The 17,921-nt window shown below is 37.1% G+C and overlaps 1 protein-coding gene across 1 annotated transcript in view; it reads left to right on the top strand.

Annotated features, from left to right (window-relative positions):
• LOC106001701 (ankyrin repeat and fibronectin type-III domain-containing protein 1) overlaps positions 1 to 17,921 on the top strand; it is a 128,041-nt gene that overhangs the window by 77,429 nt on the left and 32,691 nt on the right. Inside the window, exons 7-9 of the mRNA XM_013036710.1 lie at positions 7,397 to 7,494; positions 10,061 to 10,151; positions 15,555 to 15,662. Of these exons, the coding sequence (XP_012892164.1) occupies positions 7,397 to 7,494; positions 10,061 to 10,151; positions 15,555 to 15,662 (297 nt within the window). The remainder of the gene's footprint in view (positions 1 to 7,396; positions 7,495 to 10,060; positions 10,152 to 15,554; positions 15,663 to 17,921) is intronic.

Below are 17,921 nucleotides of genomic sequence, written 5' to 3'. Positions count from 1 at the left end.
CAATATGAATGACTGAAGACTCCAGGGTTGTGTAATGTAGAAGACAAGAATTAATCATAATCTCAACCCCTAAATGAGCAGCACAAGCAAATTCCATTCTCTTTTTATACTGGTTTTTTTTCTATTCTGACTTTTTTTTTTAAACCCTCTAAGTAACAGTATCAGACATCTGTCTGATTTAAACCTCAAGTATTCCGAAGTTAAGAATCTTGTATTCTGTGCACCCAGGTCTAAGGCTTTGGAAAATGGTATTAATCACACATGGTCCCTGCCCTTAAGGAGCTTTTAAACTAGAGAGACAGATCTCTTAAAAACAAAAATACAAAGAAGATAAGCACAATGTAGAAGATATATAAAAACTGCCAGGAGAAAACTGTCAAGCATGCTGCCCTTGGGTAGTTAGAGAAGATACAGTAAAGAGGGAACTTTTAGTTCAAAGTAGAAGCTTTGGGGAAGAGGAAGGCATAGAAATAGATCAAACAGCATAAGCAATGGGTCTGAAGTCAAGTCACAGATAAGGCTAAGGGTGTAGGTGAGACCTGAACAAGAAGAGAGAATATAACATTTATAGTACACTCTTCTTTTGGTTGTAAATGGGATCAAATAACTCTGGGCCAGGAGGCATTTGAGACTTTAAGAATAATCTGTACAAGCTGGGGGCTGGTGGCTCACGCCTATAATCCTAGCTACTCAGGAAGCTGAGATCTGAGGATCACTGTTCAAAGACAACTCGGCAGGAAAGTCCATGAGACTCTTATCTCTAATAAACCACTAAAAAACCGGAAGTGGTGCAGTAGCTCAAGTGGTAGAGTACTTGCCTTGAGCTGAAGAGCTGAGGGACAGTGCTCAGGCCCAGATTTCAAGCCCCACAACCAACAACAACAAAAAAAGAATAATCTGTATAAATAGATGTGTTTGTGAGATAATCAACTGAAGGGAATTTAACTCAATATTACTACTGTGTGTATGTGCATGCACACACAAGTGCTTGTACATACACACAAACACACTTTTACTTCTTCACACTACTCACCCCTCAAGAAGCTAGGCTAAAACTTAAGAGTATGAGTACCTAAGTTGAGAGTATGCACACACAGGCTTCAAATTCACCTGAACTGGAAGTGGCGCTGTGGCTCAAGTGGTAAAGTAATAGCCTTGAGCACAAAAAGGTTCAAGGGCAGCACCCAGGCCCTGAGTTCAAACCCTGCAACCAACAACAAAAAAAATTCACCTGAATTCTCTGACTGCACACTGGAAAACCTCCAGCTATAATTTGTATATTCTTGTCAATGATGCTATAGTATTTCCCATCACATTATAGGCTTCAGGTAATCAAGCAAGAACACAAGCACTCTTTTTCTGCTTATGTTTCCAGACTGCGCTTTATATAGCTGCCATCAAGTATTGGTGGTACAAAGCTAGAAATTTCCTGTCTGCCTCAATCCAGTTTCTGGAGCTATAACAAAATATCTCAGCCTGACACCAGTGGCTCATACCTGTAATCCTAACTAATCAGGAGGCTGAGATCTGAGGATGACAGTTCAAAGCCATCTCAGGCAGGAAAGTCCTTGAGACTCTTATTTCCAATAAACCACTCAGAAAACCAGAAGTGGCACTGTGGCTCAAGTGGTAAAGTACACTAGCCTTGAGCTGAAGAGCTCAAGGACAGCACCCAGGGCCCAGACTTCAAGCCCCACGACCCACCAAAAAAAAAAAAAAAAACAACACCTCAGACTGGGAAAATTATAAAGGAATGAGATTTGCCTTGGCCTGTGGTTCTGAGGCTAGGAAGCCCAAATGCATGATATAAGCAAGGCCTTATGCTTCTTCAACAGGGATCAAAAAGAAGCAAGCATGGACATACAGCAGAGATGAAACACAAGGGACTGCCTTGTTTTATAACAATATAATCTTGTGGTGCCTAGTGCAGTCCCATGAGATTTAACCTATTGCTATAAGAAAGGCACTCACCCCTCTTAACAATCTCATTACCTATTAAGGGCCCCACCTCTAAACATTGTTTCCTTGGAGCCAACCTAAAGCATGAGTTTCAGAGGGCATTTACCATATCCAAACTACAGCTCTGCCCAAATGACTGTTTTTGTACCTTAGATAAAAATTAAGTATTTGCCAAAGTAACAAAGCCTCCTATTTAAAATATTCAGTTATTTGATATAGTGAATCACAGTTTGATCTATAGCCAGATTCTAAAGAACACTGAGGTCATATATGTTACCTTTCTTACTAGTTTTTAACAGCTAGAAACTACTGTATGACTAAACCCTGCTTCTACTTCCTAAATGTAAGTAAAAACAGTTTCTCTGATCTTCATCTTAAAATTAAAAGTCATATATAGTTTTAAAGTTCATATGTATAGTTCTTACCCTTCAGGGACTTGGATCAGCTCATAAGTGATTTTTTCAAGGTTTTACTATGAAGTCTTTAAACTACCTACATGCAACTTTCCAGAAACAGCATGCTAGATTGCCTTGCTAAAATTCCCAGGTGCTCTCTCAAGTGACTCCAGCTCACTGTTCCATGCTTATTCTTTAAATGATCAGAGCATCTTTTGTCTCTGTGCAGCTTCCTGTCAAAAGAAGTCCTCCAACCCACAGAAGCACAAGAAAGAAAAGCACTATTAGTAGCCCTAAACAGATTGGCCATTCCAACAAGGAGAACGTTTTCCCTCCCTTTCTCTAGCCCCTTCCTCTCTGAAATTCATATGTTTTATAAGATCAGATTAGACTTAAAATTTGGAAGACTTACTCCCACAGTAGAACCACAGCTCCTTACAAACCCATTGCTATTTTTGTTCTGTTTTTCAAAAAGGCTCTGTTTTTCCACCTGAAGCATGCTTTGCAAAACATTTCAATAGAACATTAATATTTTTTAGTAAAAAATAAATTGTGGGGCTGGGAAGGTGGCTCAGTGGTAAAGCACTTGCCTTGCATACATGAGACCCTGGGTTTGATTCCTTATCACCACATAAGCAAAAAGAAAAAAGCCAGGAGTGGCACTGTGGCTCAAGTGGTAGAGTGCTAGCCTTGAGCTGAAGAGCTGAGGGACAGCACCCAGGCCCAGAGTTCAGGCCCCATGACTGGACCCAAAAATAAATAAATTGTGTTTTCGCCTAAAATTTTGAACTCATTAATCACTTGCCAAACAATCTGGTATCATTCTCACTAATCTTTGCTCTGCTTTGGGAAGTCATCCTGAATTCTTAAACTCTAGTCACAAACTGTTGATTATAAAACTTCCACTTGGGATTTTGCTACAACAACCAATCATGGCAATCATTGTCAATGGTAACCGAGGATTTTTTTGTCTTCTCAAGTGTTCTTGTATCTTTTGCTCTTTGTAAATGTCCTTGCACATTTACTATTTTGTTTTGTTTTGTTTGTAATAACTCCTTCAGTCATTCTTTTTTCACCTTAGCTAGAATCAGGTTAAAATATTATTCTCTGTCTAGAAATGCCCCCTAATTAGCCTTTAGAAACTATGAGTCTTTTTTTAAATATGTTTTTATTGTGAAAATACTGTACAGAGGGGTTACAGTTACATGAGCAAGGTAATGAGTACATTTCTTATCCAGCATTGTTGCCTCCTCCTTTGTTTTTTCCCTACTATCTAGTCCCTCCCACCTCCTCAACTATACCCCTGACCCCCTAATCCCCCCATCTCTCACCCCGCCTAAGTTGTAAAGTTCATCTTTTGACATAGCGTCTTGTACATCTCCTTGTTGCAATGGGTCAATCTGTATCCCTATTTAAACATTTTGTTTTTTCCATTCTCCTCCCCAAATTATACCAACATCAAATACAGTGAAAATAGTGGTTATACCATGGGAGAGAGATAGCTCATAAAAAGCATAACCATTTTGAAAATTATACATGTATACACAGCTTACCTAAATACTACACGAAAATAGAGATTTATGTTTTACTGAGGGCATGGTTCAAGTGGTAAAGTGCTTACCTAGCAAACATGAGAAACTGAGTTCAAATCCCAGTACTGCAAGAGGGAAAGGAACAGAGAGGGGGTGGGGGAAAACAGAGAGGAACAGAGAGAAACAGAGAGAAAGAGGAGAGAAGTTTTAGAATATGTACTATAAGGAGATAAAGGAATGACTTGAGAGTTAACTCATAATCTTAATCATTTGACTCTAATTACACTTTGTAACATAACTAAGAGCTTCAAAAGCAGAAAGAGAAGATTCTCATGGAAGAAAAATAATCACCATGTTGGAGAAAGTACTACAATCCTTTTGGGATGTTTGTACACCACACAAACACACACACACACACACACAAATACAGTCAAAAATACTTAAAACATTACTGGAGAGAAAAAAAGAATGACACTTCTATTAACAAATTTATCACAATCTAACAAGAGAAAAGCCAATGCCATAAAACATAATACAGTGTAATAAATCTTATTTTATATGAATAAAGGACTTATGAAGAACAAAAACAGGTGTATTTAGTCCTGAGAAAATTACAGTTGACTTTGCTAGATCTTATAGAATTTCACCAAGAAAAGGTTTAAAGATAAGTAAAAGACAAAGAGGAAGAAAAGGACATAAAATAATTAGGTAATGGGGACTTACAGCAAAAAGGCTTTTTTCTAACAAATCATTTTTTTCTCAGAGCAACTGGATACTGTGAAGAGATTTTAGGTGAAAGAATGAAATAATTAGATCTGCATTTTTAAACTATGATTCAAGCTAAATTAAGAGGACTATATGGGAGGATGAAAGATAAGCTGAAAAATCAGTTAGGAAGCGATTGTGAGTTGATACTTACGATTATACAAGCCTGGTCTATAATTATTGCAGTGGGAAAAAGGAGGAAGTTACAAAAGGCACTTTAGAGGTATCAACTATTAGGTTTAATGATCAACTGATTATAACAAAGGGGAAAAGAAACAAGTATGCTCTGAGATTTTTGGCTGAGTGATTGGATATATGGAAGTACTATTAGCTAAAATTGAGAAAACGTTCTTTTGGCTAAAAGAAGTACTTAGAGCATCAAGTGGGAGGCACTCAAGTGGAGATTTATAGGAAGAAATTAGAACTCAAGAGAAGCTACACCTAGACTCACAGGCTTTAAAGACTCATTATTGCTACAGACATAAAAGCTAGGATCAACAACAGAAACAATGGAGTGGGGGAAAAAAGGCAAAAAAACCCCAAAAAACTCCCAAGGTACACCACAACTAAGGGAAAAGAAGGTCCTAAGGAACTAAGGGGAAGAAAACCTTAAAAAGAATCAGCCAAAGGTCAGGAGAAGCAAAAATAAAAATAAAAAGGTATACAATTAAATTTGGAAGGAGCGTTGCAAAATCTAAGGGAGGCTAACAATGGCAAGATGTCCCAAAAAGGGACTGTTGCCTAAGAGGAAGGAAGGAAGGAAGGAAATCAAGTTGGATTCACAGGGGCATGAGGAGGAAAAGAGGGTGTAAGGTAGTAGATGACTCAAGGAAGCAGCAAGATCTGGAGATGATGTGACACAATTATGAAATATTGAAATGTCACAGAGAATTTACCTTAAAATTTTCGGCCTGTAGCTTGTGACCATACATTCAGAAACATAGTTGCCTGTTTATGGGACTTCGGCTCCTTAAACTCCTGCTTCACTGAAGCTTGCCTTAAAAACCCACCATGTGTAAACAGTTACTTAAGAAACATATTTCTCATGGTGCACAATTTACTTTTCCTGGCCATGGCTTTTTGGGCCAATGGAAAAATGTTATGAAAAAACATGGTCTTACAGTAAAATTGGGTGTTCGAACTTGGATGATTTAAGTGGGAATGAACACCCATCTTGGGGTTCATGTCAGAGAAGAAATGCATTGCACAGGTCATCCACCAATTTCAAGATTCTGGGGCTGAAGAGAAGCCAATAACAAGCTTGCAAGAAGTTAGCATGGAGGGAAAAGAGAAGAGAAGGGAACTGTATATGAAACACAGAAGGGTGGTTCCAAAAGGAAAAAGTGTCAATGATGGGGAGAAAACAAAGAATCTTCTTTACTTGGGATAGCTGGGACCTTAAAAGAACATTTTTAGTAGAGTGATGAAACAGAACACAGATTTAGAAAGGAAAGAGAATGTAATCCCCAATGTACCCTTCATTTCTCATATGCAGTAAGTTATCTTCTATATATAATGAACCATTGTATATAATGTGGCTAAGTTATATGTGTATATACATGCACACACATAATGGTCTAATATACAAAGCTATATTGTCATGTACATCATAAGAACATTCAATCAACAATGGACCAAATATATTTAACTTAGTGACATGATACCTGACTTAGTCTGTGTACGTACACTCTTTTATGTCTGCACAAGAAAGACATTTTTTTGGGGGGGCCTCTGGTCATGGGGACTAAACTCTGTACCTGGGCCCTGTCCCTTAGCTCTTCAGCTCAAGGCTAGCGCTCTACCACTTGAGCCACATCGGCACTTCCGGCTTTTTTCTTTTTGCTTATGTGGTGCTGAGGAATCGAACCCAGGGCCTCATGCATGCAAGGCAAGCGCTCTACCACTGAGCCACCTTCCCAGCCCAAAGAAAGACATTTTTGAATGATGCATTTCTTATCATTGTTATTAAGCAATGTATAGTTGTGTTGAACATATAATTTATCTCACATTAAGAACATCACAAAAATAAGGCACAAGCCCCAAGTTCAAATCCCAACACTGTCAAAAAAGAACATCACAAAAATGAACATATACTGTAATATTAATTATATTTATCAAGGTTCAAAAAAGCTCATAATGTACATTAATGACAACTGAATTATTACTTTTTTTGCTCCTCTTTTAAAAAATAAACTTCAACTTGGAATAAAAATGAACTTGGAAAATGACTTGAAATCCCAAGAAGGATTATGAGATGTGCTAGTGAAAGAAAAAGGAAATAAATAAACATTGTTTCTAAGAATTTCAAGCTAGTCTGCTGGGCACTAACGGCTCATACCTGGAATCCTAACTGCTCTCAAGGGACTGAGATCTGAGAATCATGGTTCCAAGGCAGACTAGGCAAGAAAGTCAATGAGATGCTTATCTTCAATTAACCACAAAATAATGCCAGAAGTGGAGCTATGGCTCAGGTAAGTAGTAGAGTGCTAGCCTTGAGAGAAAGGAAAGAAAAGAAAAGAAAAAAACCACCAGGGCTTAAAATAGAAAAAAAAAAAAAAAGAAAGAAAATGAAAGGAAGGAAGGAAGGAAGGAAGGAAGGAAGGGAAGGGGAAGGGAGGGGAGGGGAGGGGAGGAGAGAGAAGGGGAGGAGAGGGAAGGAGAGGGAGGCAGGTTGGGAATTACAAATTATAAGGAACCTTCTTGACATGACTGAATTTATTGTCTTTTTCTCCCCCACCCCTCCAGTGGGATGGAGCATGTCAAAAGACTTTTCTCCTTTGGCTGGAGAAATCATCATGGAGAACATGCAGACCCTGAGATGCACAATCACAGGACTTACAACGGTAAAAGTCCTACTGGCACACTTGCCATTCCCTGTCACTGATATCTGCACTGGGATGCTTGGTAGCAAAAGCCTACTCTGGAACCAATAGTCAACACCCAGCCCTGTGGCAACAACTGCCACTCATTAAACGTGATATGTCTGGTATCCATAATCTGAACTTCACAAAGGAGTAAGCAGACAGCATGAACCACTTTGTAAGCTGCCATGTTCTAAAGAGATCAGAAAAAGACTGGCCTCATGCAAGCCTTGAAAGCTGCTGCTTTCTGGATCACAGTCTAATCTGCAGGGGATCAAAGGCTCTGAGAGATCCAATTTTGACTCCCTGTCTGATGGTAAAAATAACAGCCTAATCGAGCCCTCACCCCCACAGTCTCAGCTGAGATCAGTCATCAATTGGAGTCACACAATTTCCTGAGAGATATCCTTTCCCCTTGATTAAAAAGAAAAAAAAACTGTCTAAATCTGCTTCTACATAAAAAGAAATTATATATGGTGGAACTACATTTCTCAGTAACCTAAACCAATTTAAACTGTGAATGAAAAACTAGAACAAACCATATTTATTTGTTTAAGCAATCTAAACTCAAACACTATTTATGGAACTAGGAACCATATGAAGGTATGAAAAGCAAAAAATAAAAATACCTAATAAATCAGTTCAACCTGCAATGAATCCTATATTATCCTCAGTTATAATACAAAAGAAAAAAATTTTAATCAAAATCTTTTAAAAGTAAACTTGAATTGTTTATCAAATTCAAATAATATCTTCAGATTTTCATATGGGAGAAATAGACAGATAGTTCTGTTGTTGTTTTCTTAAAGTCTAGTCAATTAAAATAGTTATCTGTAATATATAATCCTGAAACTGCATTTAAAAGCTGCATTAGGCTCTATCTTTTCAAGTTTGAACCAGTGTATTCTAATAGAATTTCTTGGTGGCTGGGTCACCACCAAGCATCCTGACTTTTAGTTCTAATCACATGTCTACACCAGGGGCCAGAACTGTGGATTACCAGTGCAAACAAACCCCTGAGTGGGTGGCCCCCAGAGATTCTATCAGCAGAAGAGTGATTCCAACCCTCTGGCTCATGTGATGGAAGAAGGCCAGAAGGAACCTTAGGGAATTTCCATTTCTTAAAAGAAAAAGTGATATGTCAATAAAATGGAAAACTCTCCATAGAGGATTTCTCTAATATCTGAACTAATTTTTATAGGGATTAACTTTTTCCACTTGGCCATCCAATGAGAATGATGCAGACATTATCCTAATCATATAAAAGCCTAGAAGTAGATTTACACTTCTGCATAATCCCTATAACTTTGCAGTGCATAGAAACCCATTTTCAATGTGAGAAAAAAATTGACTTCATAATATGGTAAGGCCAATATTATTAAATCTCTAGCGAAGATTTTTTTTTTACTTCAAATACCTTTTTAACCATCTTTGCAAGAAATGTTAGTTTCTCAAATGACCTTTTTGTTTCATTACAAAAAGAAAAGAAAAAAGAGAAAAACCTCAAAGCAAATCATAAACCACACAAAAAATTTTAAAGGATTATTAGCAAAAGAAAGCAACTTTATTTATTTGTTTGTTTGTTTGTTTATTTATTTATTGGCCAATCATGGAGCATGAACTATGAGGCTGGGTGCTGTCCCTAGGCTCCTTTTGCTCAAGGCTAACACTCTTCCACTGGAGCCACTGTGCCACTACCAGCTTTTTCTGTGCTTAATTGGTGATAAAAGTCTCACAGACTTTCCTGCCCAGGCTGGCTTTGAACCATGATCCTCAGATCTCAGCCTCCTGAGTAGATAGGATAATAGGCGTGAGGCACTGGCACCTGGCAACTTCTTAATTCTTAATGCCATAAAAATACATTAAGGACTATAAGCCATCATTTCATTAGTGTCTTTAAAACTGAAATCACACCAAAGAGTTCATCTTAACTTTAAATATTCAACAGCCAGGTAGAAGATATTTAGTGCAGCATGATTTTTGTGGCACAAAATAGCAGCAATCCAAATGTCCATCAATGGAAAATAAGCTAAATAAATGATAGTATTTGGTCATAGTGAAGTACTATGCAACCACAAAAGAATGAGGCTAATCTTTAATGCACTAATTTGAAATATAATTATTCCTTGTCAACTTTCCAAAGTAATTGATCAACTAAAGGAGGGGATGGTTGTTTCTCTGGGTAGGGGAAAATACCAATATACCAACTTTACATCACATATTTTTTTTAAGTTTACCAAAACCAGATATCACCCAGCCATTAAAAATTATGTGACCTAAAATTGGTATATAATTGGGAGGTGCACTGGGAAAAATATGATAGTCCAATTCTGAACAAGAAAACACATAGAAACTAATAGAATACTTCAAATATGTTCACAATAATATATAATCACAATGGTTAAGAACATTAAGAAAAATATGAAAAGTATGGACAGTGGAATCTCAAAGGATGAGCAAGTTATTAACCAAAAATAAAAACCTGCTTCTATGGTAAAACTGATTAACTGCAATGCCTGATGCATTATTCTATTTCAATTCTTTGCAGGGCCAACAATATTTTGTCCAAGTCTCAGCTTACAACATGAAAGGATGGGGACCTGCTCAGACCACGACCCCAGCATGTGCCTCTCCTTCTAGTAAGTGGTGGCTACTCTGCAACATGACCATACGCTCCAACATTAACTCCATCCTCAGAGCATCACTGACAGACCTATTTCCTACAGCTTACAACCATGATGCTTCTCATGGAAGCATTCAAGCCACAGAAAAATAACTCTTCTGATAAAATTCTCCTGGAAAGGCTGCTTGGTAGAGTGAAAGGAGAAAAATCTGGAACTAGAAGACTGAGTTTAATCATCATTATACCTTTTACTAGTAACCTTAAAACATAACTTGAGCTCTCAGATCCTCCACTGAACATCTGTAGAATGAGTTTCATCATACCCTTTTCCAAGGCTTTCTTGGGATGAGAAGATAATATGAGGGGATGGCTGGCCCAGAGTACAGGACAGGAGAATGGGTTTCATTTTCCTTCCCTAGTCCCCAGTGGACATGTCATATCAACTTCATGAGGGATAAAATCTAAACATTTTACTTACTGACATTTTTCCAGAAGAAACACTTTCTTAATAATAGTATCTCTGGACAAGGCAAAGCAATTAAACTTGAAGTTATAGTTCAACTCTTTTTACAGTTGTTTTTGTTATCAGGTTAATAATTTATAGACACATCAGCCTAAAAAGACAAACGAGGTGGAGGGCAAAACTGCCTCTTTTCCTTTCAGTGCTATCTATACTTCTAAGATCTCTTTTAAACAGGTCATTTTGCTACCATTAACAATTTAAAATCCTAATTTAGAGCAATATTTCTTACCTCAATGAGCAATTATATACACTCAGTTATTTAAGGCAATTTAATTTCTTTCTAAAATAAGTAAAAGTTGTTCCCGTATAACGATAGGTTATTTTGTTTTGTTAATGTAATAACAACAAAGAAACAAAAGAAGACAAAAACGTTTTGTTACCTTGGTACCTATTTAAAAAAAAATTTTAATGAAAAAAAAAGCAATCAGGGGTTGAGAAGGCAGCTCAGTGATAGAGTGCTTGCCTTGCACTCATAAGGCCCTGGGTTAGATTCCTTAGCACCACATAAACAGAAAAAGCCAGAAGTGGTGCTGTGGCTCAAGTGGTAGAGTACTAACCTTGAGTTGAAGAGCTGAGGGACAGCACCTAGGCCCAGAGTTCAGGCCCACTATTGACAAAAAAAAAAAAAATCACCCTGCAATGACCACAATCTATAACATTTGTACTGGTGGCTGAGAAACCAGCAAAGACCTCTTTGAATTTTTTGAAGAGTAGTTATGTATTAACTAGAAATTTTAATTAACTAGAACAAACATCTATAGTCAGACCATATGATATATTTTTCTCTGTAATGAGCCCAGTGCTCTAATTTGGTAGTTAAAAGTAGTATTAAATGCTTCTTGAGAGAAAACCACTATATCTTTTATGAAACATAATTTACCTCATTATACCAACTATCTTAAGAAAATCCATTTCCAAAAAAAAAAAAAGAAAAGAAAATCCATTTTCTTTTGCTCCAAATAACTCATCTAGGAATTTAACCTAAGAAAACAGAAATGCAGATGAATAATATGTGAAAAGATGTACAAGTACAGTATATGGACAATAGTAAAGTATCATGTTTGGTAGGGAAAACAACTATTCATTATTAAGTTAATGGTTAAGTAAGGTATAATATATTCATATTTATATCCAACAATAAAACCAAATATAACCACTAAAAATCATTTATTGTGTGGGAAAATGTTCTACAGTCTGTTTCATGTAAATTATAAGAATAATGATAGTACAAATTGTAGGGTTTTCCATATAACATTTAACCATTTTTCTACCTATAACTAAGGTAAGTCTGTGTGTATTGGTATGAAAATTTAACAATGGGGTCAGGTGCTAGTGGTAGAATCCTAGCTATTCAGGAAGCTGAAATCTGAGGATCTCAGTTCTAAGGTTCTGGGCAGACAAATACATAAGACCTGTCTCCAATTGATCAACAAAATGTTGAAAGTAAAAGTGTATCTCCAATGCTATGGTAACTAGCATCCTAATCTCAGAAAAGGAAAGTAAATACAAAGAAAACTAAGGGCTAGCAAACCATGTCTGACTACCTCTGGCAGAATCAGATAGTCATGTTCATTCACATAGGGCATTGTACCAACAATGCCAAAGGTTCACTCTGCATTCAATAATGTAAGCCTTATTCAGATGTTCATCAGAAGATGGTGAGATTAAGACACGAAGGGAACCAATCTCATTGGGGGAAGATGTTTTCTTGAAGATGGAAAGACAGGAAAAAAATTAATCTCAGGTGATCTAAAAACAGGGGAATCCATTCCAAATGCATACTCCATACAAATTATTAGCTGCATATGGATGCATTTATTTATAAGGTTCAGATATATATAGCTCCTATAAACTGTAAATTCTTCTCAGACACCCTCTCTTACTGTTCAGCTGAAGAGCCTCTTCAGAATAATAACAGTTTTCAGTACTTAGAGGAGTCATTTATTTATTGGCAATTAACATATTAAATAGCAATGCTCTCTAAATGGTATGTTTGATTAGCAAGGGTAACTGGCAAAGTACTAAAATCCTAACATATGGCTATAGTTGCTGCAGACATGCCATATCAGTTTGAAAGAACAATATAAAAACACTCCCATTCTATTTATAAACAGAGTATGACATTGTGATGTAACATATATCAGTATTCAGATATTTACTAGAGGACAATGTATTCTAACATGACAGAATAATTGGAAATTTAGTAATATGTTCCAGTAAGCTATAAAACTTTTTTTATATTTTTACAAAAGGCCTTAATGTGTTTTTATAGACTTATGTTATATGGTATAGTACATAATAAGAGAAAAGCACCCAGACAGGCTTGTCTGAGTTACGATCAGGAAAACCTTGATATGGCCAGTGAATGTAAGCTTTACATTGTGTTGCAACTGAAGTGTCTCATTACCAGAACAGTGAGCAGTATTATGTAGTACAATCTGCTCTTTGCCTACCATACTAAGTTTATTCTTGTCAAATTCCTGATTTCTTAATATATTTTCAATTTTCCCCCTCATCCCTAAAGTCTCCAATTTTATGTAGTCATCAGAACCTTCCAAACATCTATGAGAAAAACTCATTCTTTCCAAAAACCTTGGCATGATGTCCAGGGCTAACTTGGACTGCAATTTAGCATTAGCAATATTCTAATGCATCATAAAGTCACCAGATCAAGCTTGCCCCTGATGTAATAGGGCTCAGCTGAAGAAAACAAAAAAAAAGACCTATTTCATCTTCCCTTGTATCAACAGTAGCATTAACACTTATTAGTATGTATTAGCATGCTCAGGGCCACATAGTAATTCAGCCACCCAGGAGTCTTATGATTTTGCTCCTTATATCATTAACACTTCAGGAGCATGCACCCACCTAAAGGAAAATGGCCTTTGAGAAACCATGAGAACAATGTGTTTTCTCACTGTTTCTAGATGCATGTAATCTAAGGGCCACTGGAAGTTATTTGTTAAAACTCTTCCAAATTTCTCAGTAAAATCCCCTCTATATTCCCGTCTATCTGAACACCATCATGCTTCTATTTTTGATGCTTATCAACAACAAAATGTGTGTTTCTGTGTGCCCAGGAAGGTATTTTAGCTACATTATTTATTTTAAATGTCAAAAAGCTTAAAAGAAGAGAGATTTAAAACTCACTTTATAGGGAAGAACAATGAAACTAAGAGAAATTAAGTCATATTACTTGCCCACAAGTAACAGCAACTACAGAAGGCATGTATGCCAATTTCCAGTCTCCAGAGCTGACCACAACTAGGCTCCAGCACACAAACTCTAACCAAACTTCTGACCCTTCTTCCTAAAAGAAAAAAATGTCTACAGTGTAATGACATACCACTTCATGGAAGGACACTAGACTACATTACACTGTTCCTTGGGCCAGCAACAAACTGATTATGATAGGACTGGAATGGTGATGGCTGGGCCTTACTTTTCCAAAAGTAAAACAGACAGCCACAACATAGGAGAGAATAAAAAGGAGGAAGGATAACAAAAATCTCTTAGAATCCATTTCTTCCAACATAGGTCATCGCTGACAGGGTGAAAATGCTATTTCCATAATAAAGTGCCTTGATCTTATTATTTACAGAATGCCTGTCCTATAACAGAACATTGTGCCAGCTATCTACTATACCTCTCATTTAATCCTTATTTAAAACTCACAAAACAAACACTATCCTCGTTTTTTAAATTAAAGAATAGAGGTTCTATTGATGGAAGTAACTTTCTGCAGACAATGAGGCAGGAATGGGAAGGGCAAGGATTCACACCTAGGTTTAGCTGGCTCTGGAACCTTTGCCCCTCCTCAGTGCTGTCCTTATGGGCTTTGGAGACTTGTACTTAACTTTAACTAGTATGACATGATAGACTTCAGAATGAAGAATAAAATATATTTTTTAATTTGTGGGGGAAAGAATTTGACATTTAAGCCCAAGATACATTTATGAACTGACTTTTCTGAAAAAAAAAAGTGACTAGATTTTTTTAGAGCAAGCACTTCAACTAAAAAAGGCCTCATTATTACAGTTGTTTTTGAAAATTTTCAGGGGAAAAGACAGGGCAAGGGGATATAGATGAGAAGAGATGAACAATGAAATGACTAACCTGCTGAAAATAATCTCGAGTTGGAGACAGCGGAATTACAATCTTGACATTAGTCCCATATGAGTTATTACTCTTGATATCATTATAGCCAAATGGAATGAAAATAGAAGGGGGAGAGAAATCTCAGTGGGGATTGCAATGTAAATTTGCCATGTAAGCTAATACTGTCTGTTTAGAGACTAAGCAGACAGGGTGGTTGGTGGCTCAGAGTATGTGCAGGGGTTGCTGTGCCAGCTAACCAAAGCAGACATTCATTAGAGCAAAACGTAGATTTCCATTTCTTGGCATCTGACATGGGCTCTTTCCTTGGAAAGAAATGTCAATTTGGCCAAAAGTGTGAAACCTACAATAAAAGCATTGGGACTGTGGATTTCATCTAGTCTGCACATTCCCACCCCACTGTTTCCTACTGTGGAAATCTAGTCGAGACTTGGGGTGCTGACTAGAGAGGTGACAGGAGAACTGATTAGGGAATGATATGGTGAAAGCGGGAGGACTAGGAGAGAGGAGATTGTTGCTTGTTTTCTTTTGGCTTTCAATTACCATTTTCTTTTGTCCTAAAACTGCCCCGCATAAGAAATCAACCACAATTACTGTTTTCCAGAGGACTCTGAACAATAGCAGTTTCCAAATACTTGGCATTGCCAGCTAGCTCTGCATGTGCTGAATGCTCATCGGAGGAGCCTGTGGGTAATATGTGCAAGCCCTAGCTCCCGTAGCAGCCCAGGGAAGTGGCCGCCTCGGCTTTAAAATTTCCCGTTTGTTTCTTTTGTTCAATAGACTGGAAAGATTATGACGACAGAGAGCCTAGACACAAGGGACAGAGTGAAGTTCTGGAGAGTCTGCTGCAACAGGTCCGAGCCCTTCATCAGCATTACAGCTGCCGGGGTAAGGATAAAAATCTGCGTTGGGCCATCAACTGAGGTCTCAGTGGCGCCGGTAATTTTAGCAGTTTCCTAGCTGGGTCATACCTTCTCATTCATCAGGGAGCAAGAGATATTAATATTTGTACATCTGGAATCACTTTACAACACTATCTTGCTTTAACCCTTCAGCAGAGACTACCCTCTCCTTCCCTCCCTTTCTTTTCTTTTTCTCTCACTCTCTCTCTCCACATGAACAGTTTGAAAACTAAGTAAAGGAAAAACAGCAATTACCAATAGTTAGTTCCCTTCTCTTTGCATTGTCCCTTCACAAGACTCCTTTGTGGTGCTGGATCTCTTGAGGATATTCAGCCTCCACATTTTCATCCTCAAGGAAAATTCTCCAAACACCCCTGAGGGAGTTTAAACAACTATAATGACAATAATAATAAGCCTTCCAATCAATTAAAAACATATCTTACAATGCAACTTCACACCCACTAGCTTTTCTTCATTTTGACAATTACAACAAAATTAAGTGACTTTCTCCAGGACTCAGCACCAGGAAAAGACAGAATCAGGACTCTATCATGGGTTTTCTGGATCCAAGTCCATCTTCCTGCCATGCCTTATTGTCTTCCAGCTTCCTCTGAGGACTGGGCATTGAATTTTAAGCTCCCCTGAACTTTCTTCCTCTGGAAGAAAGTAGAGCTTACTTACCTCCTTCAGCTAACTGCACCCAGAGAATCTCTGATATGCTTTTAAAAGCCTCTCTGCTGCTGGGCTATACAAATGGGACAGGGTCAGGTTTCTGATCTGTGTAATGATTCGTGGAAGAGGCACTTAGTTTTATTTGGAGAATTAAAGCCTCCATAAAGTTTTCATTTTCCATGCTCCCATCAGATCTCCAACTTCATTGTGCTCTCTAGATTCAGGGCACTGCTGGGCCAAATGGGCAAGAATTTCACAGTTGAAACTAAGGTGCTAGGCTAGCTGGATTGGGATTCAAAATTTCTTCCTAATTGCTGAATAATTATTAAAATAGAAACTTTCAGAAATATTGGCTCCAGCTAGATATGAGGACAGTATTTGAAAAACAAAACCCTTTTGAGTGGGTTCATTAGGAACTGTAAATATGTATGTAAGCAGCTTGTGATATAGCTGCCTCACTCAACTCCCAAGTAGAATTTTCATTCCTGGATATCTAGGAAGAATTTATCTGAAACAGAACCTTAACATTCCACACTGACCAAAATATATATTACCTGAGGATTCAATTGATTACTGTTAGTTTAATATCTAATAATCAGGAAAAGATTTCTATAATTTCTCTTCAACTTCTTCATATGCCACTTTTCTGAAACAGATATAAATGTACACACAATATCAGGAAAGATTTAATAAAGCGTGAGGTAGCATTTCCCCAAAGGAAGATTTTTTTATATTGAAATGCACTCCAAAAACTTTTATATGATACACAGTTATTTAAAAGTTTGTCTTGTTAGACAAGCTTGGGAACTATCACAATCTTCTTGCTTTTCTTGGATATATAAAATAAACATTAGAATATTAAATATCTAATAAAGAGGCATGGTAAGTTTGGTTAAACAAGCATTTTCCAAATATCTTTAGTCATGTAAAACTTGCCTCATAGAATTAGTATTCTAAAGTAGAACTTTGGGAAAATCTGACCTACAATATGTCAAAACAAAACCAATTACCTCACACACACAAGTAATGATTTTAAGATTATTTATCATAATTCTAGGTCTAAAAGATAAACAGATAATTGTGTAAATATTGCTTATAGAGACTATAAAATTGTTATTTAAAATATTTAACTACACTGAGATACTTTTGGTTTATTAGGGACATAAACTGTTATAAAACTTTGCAAGTAAACCTTTATAAACTTTACAGTGAGGAAAAATTATTTTTTGTTTCATTTACTAGCTGTGTGTCTTTAGAGAAAGAAATTAACCTCGCTAAGCCATAGCTTCCTTAGAAAACTCAGGATAAATCAATAGCAAGTCCACAGATTGGGAGAAGATCTTCACTAGCCATACAATGGACAAAGGTCTCATATCTAAAATATACTTGGAGCTCAAAAAATTAAATCCCCCAACAACAAATCCTCAGCTGCCCAATAAATAAGTAAGCTAAAGACTTAAAGAGAAACTTCTCTGAAGAGGAAATAAGAATGGCCAATAGACACATGAAGAAATGCAAATCAAAACAACACTGAGATACCACCTCACCCCAGTTAGAATGGCTATAATCAAGA

The sequence above is a fragment of the Dipodomys ordii genome, unplaced genomic scaffold (genome assembly GCF_000151885.1).
Source record: "Dipodomys ordii isolate 6190 unplaced genomic scaffold, Dord_2.0 Scaffold7, whole genome shotgun sequence".
Lineage (NCBI taxonomy): Eukaryota > Metazoa > Chordata > Mammalia > Rodentia > Heteromyidae > Dipodomys > Dipodomys ordii.
Note: the sequence above shows the minus strand (reverse complement) of the source record. Positions and strands in the feature narration are given on the sequence as shown.